Raw genomic sequence first — 13,950 nt, 5'->3', positions numbered from 1 at the left:
ATCATGGTGGTTGTGCTGGTAACATATAATGAGGCAAAAACGTTTTTTACGCTTAAGCAAGTTTTGTCAATATCTTGGAAACCAAAGCTCTCGCTTAATTCAAGGCTAATTATTTTTCAAAATTATTTTTAGTCAACATGAAGCTCCTTGCCATTGTTTAAAGAAGATCTTTACATGGCTGAAAGTTATCTTTCTAACTCCTTGCTTCACAGACCTTAACTCACTAGATTTCTCAGAGTGAGCTAAAGTTGATTGAGAAGACCACATTCAAGTCTGATTTCCATAAAAAAGATAGTTTCCAAGGTCTGGACTGAACTCTCTGAGGACTATACCCTCAAAACCTGTTCTAGGTTAAGACAAATAGTAGAAGCTGTTTAAAAACAAACTTTATTTCCAGCAATACTGGTGAAATTATGGTCTTTAGTTGAAATCTTTCCAAAATTCCGCGCTTACATGACATATCTGGTGGATTCAATGCAGCAGACACTAATTAGATTTATTTATATATGCAATGTAATTAATAATTTTCTTCTTAAGCTATGATTTTTATTAGTACTGAGGATTTTATGCAGTTTTTGCTCAATATTGAGTTGCAGGTTTCATTTCAGTCTCACAACTAAAAGATCCACAGTGAATCATTTTAAAGGGAAAAATGATTCACTGTGCTTACAACCACCAATTTTCGTACAAGTAAGCAAGACAAAAGTATTTTCGTACAAGTAAGCAAGACAAAAGTATTTTCATAACTTTTTTGTTTTTTTTTTTTGGAGTTTTTTGGGGCTGATAATCAAAACATGTTGTTAATAAACACTTTTCAACATTTTACTTCCTAATTTTCAAAAAGTTTTACCTTTTTGCTGATTTAAAAGAAATGATATTATCTTGAAAATGATTACAGCAAGAATCATGACTCCAAAGATTAAAATCTTGATAATAATTTGAACTTTATAACAAAAAAAAACAAAAAAAAAAAAAAAACTGAATTTGTTTCAGCGGGTGATCCATATAAAATGAATTAAAAAATATTTTTTTAAGTTTATTCATTTTTATTATGCAATTTTTTGGTATGTTTGTTTAAACAATGCTTCTATAAATAGAAATTGTAAATTTAATCAAAACTTAATAGGAATAGGTAAATTAACTGCAGGTAACAAAAAATCTCATTAATATAATTATGTTATCATAATTAATTATATTATCATAATTAATTATATTATCATAATTAATATAACTATATAGTTCATGTAATTGAATAATACAAAAACATGCTTAACACTTGTATAGCATAAGTAATGAATTACTTAAAAGCAAACAGGAGAAAAATTTTTAAAAAGAATCTTAGAATTTCGATATATTAAAAAAGTGAATATTAAAAAAGAAGGACCAAAAATTTTCAATTCGTAGTTTTTTCAAATGGCGCAAATTGGCGCCGGATTATGCTTCGGAATTTGTTTGTATAGACACCCTAAACATGACTTAAAAGCTAAAATTTAAAAAAGGAATTGCGAGTAAAAAAAGTTGCTGATCAACAAAGTGGAGATTTTTTATGTCCGTTTTCAAATTTGACATCCAGTACCTCAGAAAATACACATGCTAAAGTTTTTTGGATATCATCTAATAGAAATGTTTACTATTGATGCAAAATCATAAAATAAGGATAGTCGGTTTTTTTTTATTTCTCTACGCCTAATCGTCCAATTCAACCTTCTCGGCTCTTCAAAAATATATATTCATACTATCAAACCCTAATTCCCCCCCCCCCCCCCCTTCCCCTGGGATTTCTTAATCAACCATTTGTAATTTTCTACTTGGTTGGTTTTAAGTTTCTGTTTCAAAGCATAATTTTTAGATTTTGTTGCATGATTATAGTTTTCTGTTTTTTATGTGATATAATGGTTAGATAGAGTTTATTTTATGAATTTTTTAATTACACAAGCAGTGAACAAAGAGTAGAATGTAATTTTACATAGATTTAACAGCGTGGCTCTCTCAGTGATCTGTCGGTCTTTGATAAATTTGTATATCAAGAAAGAGGGCACGAAAGAGATTACTTATCAAACAATGAGTAAATTAGGATCTTCTAAAAGAAAATCAAAAAATTTACAAAGTGATGTAAATCTTGAGAAACAAAATTCCTCAGGAACAAAAAAACAGAAAAAAGAAGAAGTTAGTCGAAATAAGAATGGTAGGTTCACATACTTTAAAAAAAAATCAAATCATAAAAGATAATTTATCTAATACAAATGATTTCAGTTGTAAGAATGTGTGTGTGTGTGTGTGTGTGTGTGTGTGTGTGTGTGTGTGTGTGTGTGTGTGTGTGTGTGTGTGTGTGTGTATGTGTGTGTAATAAAGAACATGCTTTTTTTTTCAGAAAAAGTTACTAATATTTGTTTTTTTATTTCAACAATAAAAGAGGCTAACATTTTATACATTACACATTAATGAACAAGTTTTGTACAATAAGAAATATAAGAAAGAACTTTTTGTTGTAAAAAGAAGAGAATCTATTTATTCCAGTTTCTAAACTACAAACAATAATATAGAATTTTGTGCAGATTTTTTTAGATAGAAAAAGTCAAAATTGGTTCTTTGTCAAATTAGATTTTCATTTTCTTTCCCAAAGTACTAAAATTTTTTCTAGAATTTTAAAAACTTATACTCAAACATGATGTTGCTAAATGATTGACATAAACTGTTAAAATTTCTTTAGGTGAATTGTGTTTTCCTGATCATGAAGATTTCTTACCTAATCGTACTCCAAAAGAGGTTTTACAAGCAGGTGCTTTTGGTGGAGGATATTTTCGACCAATAAGGTCTGGTGTTACAAATCAATCCTATACAGATGTGTGGAAAGAATTTCCAGAAGACTGGTTTGAAGGTTTGAAACCAAGTTTGCATGTTGCAAACCCTACTTATGACAAAATAGCAAATAAATATAAAGTTAAATGTGGTTTATCTCTTGAAGAGTGGGAGGCTTCAGGTTTATTTTATAATATTATGTTATATTATATTATTTTATATATTTGTTTTAAAGTTATAAAGTTTCAGTTATAGGTACATAAGCGTGGAAGTACATGTAAAGGATATAAAGACATTATCAATTTTTAATAAGTGACTGTATAAGACATTATCGATTACATGGAAGGTTTCGATTACATGTAAAAATCAATTACATGTAAAAATTGATAATTTCTTATACAGTCACTTATTTAATCCTATTGCGATCCCTTATACTTTAAAAGTTTAGAAGCATAGCTGCACCATATTGCCCCTGAGTCATAATTCACTATATGTAGATATAGCTGTTAAAATTTGGTGCTTAAACATTTTAAAGCTTTGGCAACTTGTTAAAACATCAAAAAGCTCACCTTTTGATACTAATAACAATGATGAAGTCATTCATGCCTCATCAACACATAAAATGGTACCTGTACTTTTATTTCTTAGCCTATTGGTTTGCCTATTGGTTCACTGGTTATCCATTCTTGATCATGGATTTTTATTTTTAGTTATCTGAAAAAAACAATTTTTAAAATGATCCTATTTAATTCAAATGGAAAGTCAAATGTTGTATTACATTTAAATACAAATATATAATCAGAAATTCTTTAAACTGTATGAAAATTGTTATGTTTCTCTTACAATATCAGCATATATAATAAAGATAATATATGAGTTCATCAAAGTTATTTTAAAGTTTGAGTTGTATCACACTATATTCTTTTTTTTGGTTTTCTTGGTAGGCTGGATAAAAAGTCAAGATCCTTATGGGTGGTTCCAATGGTATTGTAGGTTCTATCTTGGTCGTAGAACAGATGATGATCTGCGCCAAATTGGTCGTTGGAAACGATTTTTGGCAAGATTTAAAGTTAACCTGGTTAATAAAATAAATCGTAATAACACAGTTTTTAATGATTATACAATATCTCCAGTAATTAGGCAAGCATTGCTACACTGGGGTTATGAAGTTACTCAAAAAGATGTTGAACAAGGAAAGAATTCAAAGTTGTCAGCTGAAGCAAAGAAAAAACTTGATGTACCTTTAATATAGTTTTAATATAGTGACCAATAAAGCAATATCCTAAATAGATCTTTTTTCAGTTTATGTTTATAGTTTTGTGTTTTCATTTTACTGTTAATGTTTGGATTTGAATCTTTGTTCTTTCATTAGAAGAAATAGTTTACAAATTTTATGTGTTTTGTAATGAATCAAAACTTCATTCGTAGAAAAAAAATGAGAACTCGTAGTAGAAAAAGCAAAACTCCTCAAAAGGTTAACTCCTTGGATATAAAAGAAGAAAAGGTTTGTTTTGAAGAGAAAAACGTTAATTCGGATGATAAAACTTTAAAAGACTGTAAAAGTGTTTCTGATGAAACACTGAGTTCAGATGATGAGGCTCCACTTGATATCAGCCTTAAGGTAAGTAAAAAACAGTCTGAAGAAGCAAGGCAAAAGCAAAGTGAATTACTTAATCAAATTAAAGAGAAGAAAAAAAGTGTTCAATTGATGCGAGAACTAAGAAACAAGCAACAAAAAATAACTAAAACGAAGACGTTGGTTCCTGTAAAGCTTGATGAAGAATTGCTACAGCAGGTTGATAGGGAAGTTTCTGTTGATAAAATCATTTTGGGTGAAATGAATAAATCTGCAGAACCAGTTTTACTTAATAAGAAAACTACCTTTTCTGATGACTCTGACACTTTATCAAATGATGGTAGTGAACATTCTGATTGTAAAATTAAGCCTTGTGTTATTGGAGATGTTTTTAAGAATGATACAAACAATCCAGCACAAGTCTTTCTTCAAGATCATTTCTTTAACAATTCACGTATTAAAAGAAAGAAGTACAATGATAATCCTTGCAGTAAAGCTATTTTAAAGAGTAACGTACGTAAAAAACCAAAAGTTGTATAGATATTTTTTTGGATTTAAAAAAAAAGTTGAAAAAAATTTGTTTTTTTTTTTTTGTTGTTACCAAATATTTCACCATAAAATTTTGAGACTTATAAAGATTTTCTATAGTTTTTTCTATAGTAATTCTTCTTGCTTAGTGCTACTACCCAAATGTATTATTTTAATTTTATCAGCAGAGTGAAGTTACCATTAATTAAACAAAATTTGAAAATGGAAATGTTTATGCATTATCTAAAGACACGTACTGCCAGCTTATTGACAGAACTTGACAGTTAGTGAAAATTTGAGTTTTAAATTTAAAAAAAAAAAAAAAATATTAAAAAAGATTTGTTTTTTTGCTTCTTTGCATAAATTGCTCAGTTTAAAATTTAGAGAGACTTTTGGTGGTACTCAGAGATGGGCGTACTTTAATTGGAGAGTTGCGTTGTGTTGATCAGTTTGGTGAGTAATTTTACATTTTTTTTATATCAAAGTTTTTACAAAGGTTTTCATTTATTTCATTTAATGCCAAGTATGACATAAAAAGAATTAACAATACTTATATAAAAATTAACATTATATATATATCGAAGTATCTTCGTAGAGCACAATGCGCTCTACATAGCCATAAGCTGCTCAGAGCGCAATATTGTACACGCATGCGCAAATATTTTATTATAACAGTGCGATTTATATTTCACAATAAAGCTGGTTAGATAGGCGATTAGGGTAAGGGTTAGGGATGGGGATTGGGATGGGGATAGGGATAGGGATGGGGATGGGGATAGGGATAGGGTTAACATCAACAAGATTTTAAAACAAAACAAAAAAAAAATTTAGCGCATGTGTAAAAAGTATTGCGCTCCGAGTAGCATATGGCTGCATAGAGCGCATTGCGCTCTAAGTAGCAACGACCTATATATATATATCGTAGCAGTTCATAAAAATTTTTTTTTGAAAGTTGCAACTCCAGTGATTTCATGTGAAGCACAAAAATATTAAATCCAAAAAAAACTGAAATCAGATAATACCTAAACCATGCAGATTTTGCTGGACTGGTCTTTGTCTTTATCACTAAGTTTTTTTCCAGGTGTATCATTATCATAATTGCTTTCTGGTATTAATGAAAGTGCAGTAACTCTTTTCTTCTCATGAGCTGCTCTTGCCTCATCTTTATCATTTGTGGAAGTTATTGCCATGCATCTCTCAGAACATTGATCTTCAAGGAATTTCACTTCAAGTTTAAGAATGTTCTTATCGTCTGCAACTTCAAAGAGAAAGAAAAAATCGTTAATCAACCCCTATCTTTTCTGAATGAAGAATGGACTTGGTGTCTTTGGAGATGCATCCATGAATTGTTTTTTAGATGGTATTTTTTACAGCATTAGGCGTTTCATGTACACTTTAATAACACGGCCCTTAAATCTTTGCAAATTGTATGGATACCTGCTAGCTTTTATTGCTGTTGTACTTTCTTCAAAACAATTTCTGCAATAACATTCTTATCAGGTTCCTTTTCAGTCAGATTTTCAATCATCCATTGCTACTTTTGAAACATAAAGCACTTTCCAACATCCAGCTCAGTTGGCAGGGGTGATCAGAGGTAGATCCACTGGCCAAAAATCATATTTTCAGTAGCCCTCCTTGTAGCCATTTTTGCACAAATGATTATTATTCAGTTATCACACAGTTAAAGCAGCTCATAAAATGAATGAACAATTAAAGATTCAATTCAGTCCAGTGTTGAGGTTGATAAATGAGCAATGGAAAATGTCTAAACTTGCTATTACTGTGAAATGAAATTCAGTTCTAGAAAAGGCAGCATTTTAGTTTCTGAAAAGAAAAAAAAAAAAAAAGAAATTAGTTACTTAGGATTCTGATTCATCCCAAATAAGTTGTATTAAATAGTTTAAGCATATTTAAAAACAATTTAATTGATTATTGTTGCATACAGGTGGTAAGTAACAATATTTCTGTGCAGGACCGAGGACCAGGGTTTAGGTATTGTTTAATTAAAATTTTTTTTGGGTTCCATATTTTGGTACTATTCTGCTTCACATAAAATCACTGGAGTTGCAATACACACACACACACACATATATATATCGCTATTGCATGAAAGATTATTTAATGTTAAACCTTACTATTTATTTTTTATTATGTGAAAAACTCAAGGTAAGTAAAGCTCAAAAACCAAAAGGATATTACAAATAAACTGCTAACATCATTCAAACCAAATGTGTGCTATGACGGAAGTTTATTAGTATTTCAGAGGAACTAGAGAATTCCAGGCTTAAGCAGTAAATGGCTCAATTCTAAAGTAGAATATTTCAAAAAGAATTAATCTTATTTGATACAATATCAAAGATTACTGGTAACCAAAATGGAGTCTGCACAATATTGCAAAAAAAAAAAAAAAAAAAGTGGAAGAGATTACCCTAATATATCTGTAGAATTACAAAACAACAGCACAGAGTTGTGTTTATTTATTTACTATTATTTCAACCAAGTATTACAAAGAATTGTTTAACTTGTCATTAACTCATCATGGAAGGTTCTAGAAGCAAAAAAAAGGGCAAATTCTTTCACCAGGAGCAAAAATAATGGCTAAATTAAATAGCTGTTTAAAATTTTATATTTTTAAGCCTGATTCAAGCTCACCAAAGGAGAACTTTCTGAAAATTAGCAACTAAATTTTTAACATTAAGCATGATTTACTTGCCTGACTGTAGTGTCTGAGTTTAATCATTTATAAAAATGATTTCTCTAAATGATTTTTATAAATGATTAAACTCTGAACAAACAATTAGCACTATATCCAAATGAAGAACTTAGAAAAGCAACAAGCAAAATTTTATCAAGTGTTTGGTATATATCTGTTACAGAGGAACAGAAAATGATCACAACTCTAGAAAAAGCAGGGAAGTCTGACAAAGGAAAAGACAGGATAATCTCGAATATTGATGGCATTGGACAAATCAATAACTTCATTTTTAAAGCTATGGCTTTATTGTAAGTAGGCCTAAATTAATGCGTTTAGTGCAACTGGATCTCCTTAATACATGAGAGAATCGCGGTTGATTCATTTGAATGGAAAACTTAAATCAAGTAGAGCAAGAGCAAGGCATAGATTAATACAAGATTTTATTGGAGTAATTACTAAACAGGAAAACTGCTAGTACTCTTGCAAAATCTCCACTCTTAATGTTGACAATCTTTTTTTTTATAGCCAATCTCGTCCTTGAGAACACGATAGAGAGAATACACGTTGGAAACAAGTATGGCGATATATCGCGTGGTGTTTTTATCGTCCGTGGAGACAATATCGTGTTGTTGGGAGAATTGGTTTGCTTTTTTTTTTTGTTTTTGTAAAATTCACTTTGTAAAAGTGTTCGTGATGTAAGTCCTTAACACGAACGTTAGAGTTTGAGTTAGTTTTATATATGTATATTACACTATAGTTTTATATATGTATATTACATTATACTATATACATAATCTCGTTAATGTTTACATAAGTTCCTTCGTGTAAAGGATTGATAATATATAGTATTCTTATAATATTATAATAATAGCTGATTTAAAACTTTATATCGGAAAATGGGTTCCTTTATTTATTTTTTTTTTACATTCTTTGAAGTTTAAAAAAAATATGTATTTTTTTAATATATTTCTTGTAAAGGACTCATTTAAAGAGAAAACCAGTGGCTTAAAAGAGGTTACTGTTGACGAAATTTTAGAAGCTCAACGAGTTGAACTTGTGCAAAAAGAACAATTAGAGAAGCGGCATAATTTTTTACGGCACGAAAGAGGTTTACCGCCTTTCATGCCTGATATGGGTCTCGATGATTATGCGTAAGAATCATCTTCGTAACTTCCTACTCGTGTTAAAAAATTATTTGGTTGCTTTATATATATATATATATATATATATATATATATGTATATGTATATGTATATATATATATATATATAATGAGTAAGCTTGATGTGTATGTTGAAGTGCCCAATTTTCGCTTAATTTATGTGTTGTAGTTTTTTAAAACGTACGCCATTATTTATGTACGATAAATTGATATATTATTGTCACCACGTGACTGGTGTTTATTAGAATTTTATTGAAAAAAATGTTTTTTCAATTTTGTGTGCGTGTTAAAAATCGTTTTTTTTTTTTCAGTACTCGTGGTTCCTTTGAATTTTTAGAAAAGTTTTTTCAAAACTTTGAATTTTTTCTACAATACTTTGAACCCCAAAAAAAAATTATTTTTTTTTTAATGTCAAGTTTTTTTAGCTGAAAAATGTTTAATTCTAGACCTCGGTAAAAAAAAAAAAAAAAAATTCATTATTTAAAAATGTTAAACACGAAGTTCTTACAGAAATTTAAAGGAAAGAAAATTTAAAGGAAGAGATAAATTGAAATGATACTTAACAAAGTTCTTGATACGTAATATAAAAAAACATTCCGACTCATTTACATTTGTAAGAACTTTTTTTATCTTGTTTAATTTTACACTTATCATTGAACTAAGCTTAATGACGTTTGAATACGAAATTATCTTTTTGTTTACATCACATAGTATTCTATTTGTACTGTTTTTTGCTCCGTTCCAGTCTCTCGGATGCTGAAGTTTAAGTAATAAAGAGCTGAAGTCTTAAGTAAAATCTTTTTCCAAGGTTTGTCGAGGAAATTGAGACATTTGCAGATTCCGGTCTTCCCAGTTTTAAAAGTAATAACTGCTCTTAATTAAGTTTTTGTAATTCTAATTATCGAAGCTATTTTTAAATCAAGAAAAATATTACAAAATACTTAGAAAAAAATCATTTGTTTAAAGTAAATCGTTAATGCTGTTTTGGCTTCGTTTTCAACCTTTAACTGCTTAATTTTTGATCTCCATTTAACAGATTAAAAAAAACTTGATAAATTTCCGAAAGTTTCAATCCTTTCTGTTTTGCTCTAAATGGGAATAAAACATTTTACAGATTTGCGATTTTCTTTTTTTTTAATTTTATAATCACTAATTATCATTCCCCAAATTTATTTAAAATTTCTATTCGGTCAGTTTAAATATAACAAATTTATTTAAAATTTCTACTAGGTCAGTTTAAATATAACAAGTTATCTAAGAAGAATCTGAGAAGAAGCACTCTAGTGCATTATTTAAACGGTTTCATATCAAAGGATTTCATGTATTACGTAACTTAACGCGTCTTGATCTCAGCGCATCATAAGAATAATTGGAAATAGCTCATTCTCATTTTACTCGTATCATTTTTTCAAAGGAAATGAGTGTTTTATGGACTAGTTATCATTAAGACGAGATTGTACTTCTGTAAGATTAGGGTCAAATGTACGGACTTGTGCAAAATATTTTTCTTCGTCAAACTTCACTCAAAACTAACTTAACTGTCATTAAAAGTTAATTGAAAAACAAAATAATCAGAAGTTGTATGTTACTATAGAAACAGTAAATAAAAAATGGATACTTAAGTGAAAATAAAAAAACTTTACTATAGAAACAGTAACGTGAAAATAAAAAATGGACATCAAAACAAATTTATTTTTATATTAATAGTTCTTAATACTTTATAAAATATTTTTTCTTCAATTTCTTCTTGATATTATCTGTGATATTTCCACGGTGTTCAATATTATTTTATTTTTCTTAATTAGATATTGACTCATTTCATACCAAGTCATTATTTTTTTTAAAAAAAAACCTTTGAAAAATCTTCCTTTTTGCACTAATTATAAGTTAACTAAAAATATGAAAAAGCAACAAAATTTTTCCTTTCAATTCTTCGTGGTTCCGTGGTCTACCTGGTTAAAGTTAATTTCCGAACATACGCCATTATGATTGTTGTTTTTTTTTTTTAGCCTTACATTGGAACAAAAACAAATTGATTTTTTATTCAATATAGATCAATATAGATACAAGCGACTCGAAATTTAAAGAATTAAAATGTGATGTATTTTTTTAAGTCTCACAAACTTTAAAATAAATAGATGACGATCGAAGCTTACAACATTTTAAAATCGTTAAGTTATTTTTTAGTGGCCATTTTTATTTTGAGATTCAGAGAAAAATATTAAACAAAAATATTTTTTTTATAGAATATTCTTAGAAATAATGACGCATAGAAAAGAAAATACATGGGAATTCTTCTCATAAGTTGCATTGGGGGATTTAATGTATGCATATCAATGCAATGTATTTATTTTTAGTCCAGTTACAATTTTGTATCATGTTTTGAATTATAAATTCGTACAAACCCTCTTTCTATAGTAACAACGCCATTTTTTCTGGACATCAACATTAAGTATTCAATGTCTTAGATATAGTTATTGCTTTAAAAGATTTACCAATTGTGTTTGAAGGGATTGATTTCTTGTTCCACTTTTTCTTTGCCAGCCTTATTTATTAAGTACTTCAAAATATAAAAAAAACTTTTTTCGATCAACAGTGTCAAAGTTAGAATCTGCACCTTTGTTCTAAATTAGGAAAAATTCTTCTTTCCTTTAGTAAAAATTTAAGTTTATCAAAAATAGTTTCATTTTAGCTGTTGCTCTTGAGTTGAACTTTTTTTCTTGTGCCATTAAAATTCCTTAAACTTGTATTGCAGGTTTCGAAAAAAAAAAACGAGACAAATTTCATAATTAATGATTTATTGCTTTGCATTCAAAACTCTCGACAAGTTTTTCTTGAAACAAGTTTTATCGAAATTTTTAAGTTTAACTTTCAGCGAAATTAAATTCTGGTCTGTGAATTCTGTTACATTCTGATCTGCAAAAAATTGCATGTATAGTGATGTCACAGATGTTAAATGTTTCAAAAACCTTTGAAATAAAATATTTTCAATCATTTGAAATGTTTTGTAAACACGTCATAGAATTTGTCAAACTTTTGCTCAATTCTTTCAAAAATCAATAATTGACAATTACACGTTTTGATGAGATATTAATTCGCCAGTTTTGTAATCCTGCACGTCGTGAGAAAATGTCTTGTTAACATTACAAGTCACAAATATTCATCTTTAAAAACTTCTTTTAATGGTGCAAGTACTGCTTAATATGCATCTTACCAATTATTAATACATGGTATGAAGCTATAGTGTTAAAATATCTTTTTTTAAAAAGATAAAAAAAAAGAGATATTTGCTTACAACTATGGTATTTAAAAAATCATTTAAAAATCCTGAATTTAAATAGTTATCTGAAACAATTAAGAAAAGATCACTTTCTTAAACATCGTCATAAAGTCAATGAAAACAGAGTTTCCTCAAACCCATATATGGTAGCTTGCTCCAATAAATACACCCTTTAAAATTACCAACAAAAGAGAAAAAAACTTAGATTTCTTACTTAGATTTGCATTTAACTTCCAATAAGATTTTTGTAAACTATCTTCCATAAGAACAAGATCTGAGAGAGAAGTGTTCAATCCATAGTGGCTTTTTTTAGGCCGTTTCGGTAAAATTTTTTAATCACAGTGAGTTAAAAGCTTAAACTTTGGAAAACTTTTCAAACTTTTCTACCATTTAAAGGTAAAACGAAGCCATGAATAATTGTTTAGGAATCGGTTTGCGGTATGCATGATCCGATTTGACATAGAATGAGCAGAAAAAACGCAGAAAAAAAGGAAAGGGAAGAGAACTCTATGTCCCAAAGCAACCAAATACAAAAAAAAGACGGTTTATTTCAGCTTTCTAAAAAAATCTTTCCTCAGAGATTGTTTAGATAATAAAAGATTTTCTATGTTTTCAATGAAATTTTTAATAAAAGTAAACTTTGATTAAATGATGGACCATTAAATTGAAATTATAGAATCAAAGAGCATATAAGTGTGGTAAACAAAACTCAATTGCTCCTCAAATTTTTTTCTTTTTACATGGATGCATATATATTATACATACATTGGAATTATAAACATAATCCCCCGTCGTTTCCTCATTAGCGACGTTTTTTCCCGTTGTTTCCTTACTATATCATAGCCCCCCGCCGTCTTCATTAGTCAAAATGATCGTTTTTAAAGCGATCGACAGACACTCTTTTTCAAATGAAAAAAGAAACTTTGATAATTTGTAACATAAAACATTCAAAGTTAAAAAATTCAAGGAAAAACAGGTTTATAACAGGTTTATAACAGGTTTATGAGCAGAATTTTTTGAGAGTTCCTTTCTAACCATTTAAATTTTGTGAACTTTCCTATGACCTTTGAAACGTTATTAAATTAATCCACGAATTTTGTTTTTTTAAAGACAACTTAGAAGAAATTATTTAAGTTCTTATTAAATTAATCCACGAAATTTATTTTTTAAAAGACAACTTTGACGAAATTATTTAAGTTCTTATTAAATTAATCCACGAATTTTATTTTTTAAAAGACAACTTAGAAGAAATTATTTAAGTTCTTGTGCAAACTTAAAAAAAGTTTTATTTGTTGAATTTTAAAGTGTTATTATGCTCATGGGAATTTTTCTCCATATATTACAATTCTTGTCAGATTATTCTTTTTAAAGAGAGTATGATTAAAAAAATTTTTCTCAGAGGGATATCATTTTGAAAGGAGTACAAATCATCGAAAAGAACCATATAAACGGATTAATCTTAAGTTTGTTTGAATGACATTTGAGTTTTGTTGATCCATTTCGTGTTTGCTTACAATTTTTATTATATATTTCTAATTTTCGTGTTAATCCAAATTTTAAAAAAATTAGTTAAGGATGAAGAAATTATAACAATGACCACGTTCATTAGTAACAGGGAGTTGCAAGTCCTTTTTTAAAAGGTTGAATTTATCAAAGGATGGAGCAGCCATCTTAAAGACCTTTCTTAAAGGTCAAACATGAGAAATAAAAGTCACAACTTAACCCTAATCAATTGAGTTTTTTTTTATATCTTTAACCTTTCTTAATAACCCTAATCGATTGAGTTAAAACACTTTTTTCTTTTCGTTAACTTATCCTAAATATTGTGGAATCTTTAAGAAATCTGCTGAAAATTTTTCTCCTGAACACTTCGTGTTGTATCTGAATGCTTCCAGGGTACAAATACAAAG

At 28.5% G+C, this 13,950-nt stretch overlaps 3 protein-coding genes and 1 pseudogene across 3 annotated transcripts; all 4 read left to right on the top strand.

The window, feature by feature from the left end:
• Positions 1–13,950, top strand: part of LOC149876693 (uncharacterized) — a 615,724-nt pseudogene that overhangs the window by 352,246 nt on the left and 249,528 nt on the right.
• Positions 1,767–4,105, top strand: LOC149876708 (uncharacterized). The gene is made up of 3 exons (XM_090075071.1): positions 1,767–2,185; positions 2,711–2,980; positions 3,744–4,105. Exons 1-3 carry the CDS (start codon positions 2,062–2,064, stop codon positions 4,049–4,051), a joined length of 702 nt encoding a protein of 233 aa, XP_089931197.1. The 5' UTR covers positions 1,767–2,061; the 3' UTR covers positions 4,052–4,105.
• LOC149876707 (uncharacterized) lies at positions 4,193–5,184 on the top strand. The gene has a single exon (XM_090075072.1). The coding sequence runs from the start codon at positions 4,193–4,195 to the stop codon at positions 4,913–4,915; it is 723 nt and encodes a 240-aa protein (XP_089931198.1). The 3' UTR covers positions 4,916–5,184.
• LOC149876706 (U6 snRNA-associated Sm-like protein LSm1) lies at positions 5,029–8,823 on the top strand. Its single transcript, XM_090075080.1, has 4 exons — positions 5,029–5,186; positions 5,288–5,356; positions 8,124–8,239; positions 8,577–8,823. The coding sequence occupies exons 1-4, from the start codon at positions 5,066–5,068 to the stop codon at positions 8,751–8,753; spliced, it is 483 nt and encodes a 160-aa protein (XP_089931206.1). The 5' UTR covers positions 5,029–5,065; the 3' UTR covers positions 8,754–8,823.

This window comes from Hydra viridissima, unplaced genomic scaffold (assembly GCF_058129835.1).
Source record: "Hydra viridissima isolate aposymbiotic clone 2 unplaced genomic scaffold, HvirCarnegie_v1 scaffold_18, whole genome shotgun sequence".
Lineage (NCBI taxonomy): Eukaryota > Metazoa > Cnidaria > Hydrozoa > Anthoathecata > Hydridae > Hydra > Hydra viridissima.
Note: the sequence above shows the minus strand (reverse complement) of the source record. Positions and strands in the feature narration are given on the sequence as shown.

What these genes read in the sequence shown, in the direction of transcription:
- LOC149876708 (XM_090075071.1), top strand. Translation starts at nt 2,062, where the DNA reads ATGAGTAAATTAGGATCTTCTAAAAGAAAATCAAAAAATTTACAAAGT. An exon ending in AGTTAGTCGAAATAAGAATG is followed by an intron (nt 2,186 to 2,710) that starts GTAGGTTCACAT and finishes AAATTTCTTTAG; the next exon opens with GTGAATTGTGTTTTCCTGAT. An exon ending in TGAAGAGTGGGAGGCTTCAG is followed by an intron (nt 2,981 to 3,743) that starts GTTTATTTTATA and finishes TTTTCTTGGTAG; the next exon opens with GCTGGATAAAAAGTCAAGAT.
- LOC149876707 (XM_090075072.1), top strand. Translation starts at nt 4,193, where the DNA reads ATGTGTTTTGTAATGAATCAAAACTTCATTCGTAGAAAAAAAATGAGA.
- LOC149876706 (XM_090075080.1), top strand. Translation starts at nt 5,066, where the DNA reads ATGTATTATTTTAATTTTATCAGCAGAGTGAAGTTACCATTAATTAAA. An exon ending in CTTATTGACAGAACTTGACA is followed by an intron (nt 5,187 to 5,287) that starts GTTAGTGAAAAT and finishes TTTAAAATTTAG; the next exon opens with AGAGACTTTTGGTGGTACTC. An exon ending in TCGTGTTGTTGGGAGAATTG is followed by an intron (nt 8,240 to 8,576) that starts GTTTGCTTTTTT and finishes TTTCTTGTAAAG; the next exon opens with GACTCATTTAAAGAGAAAAC.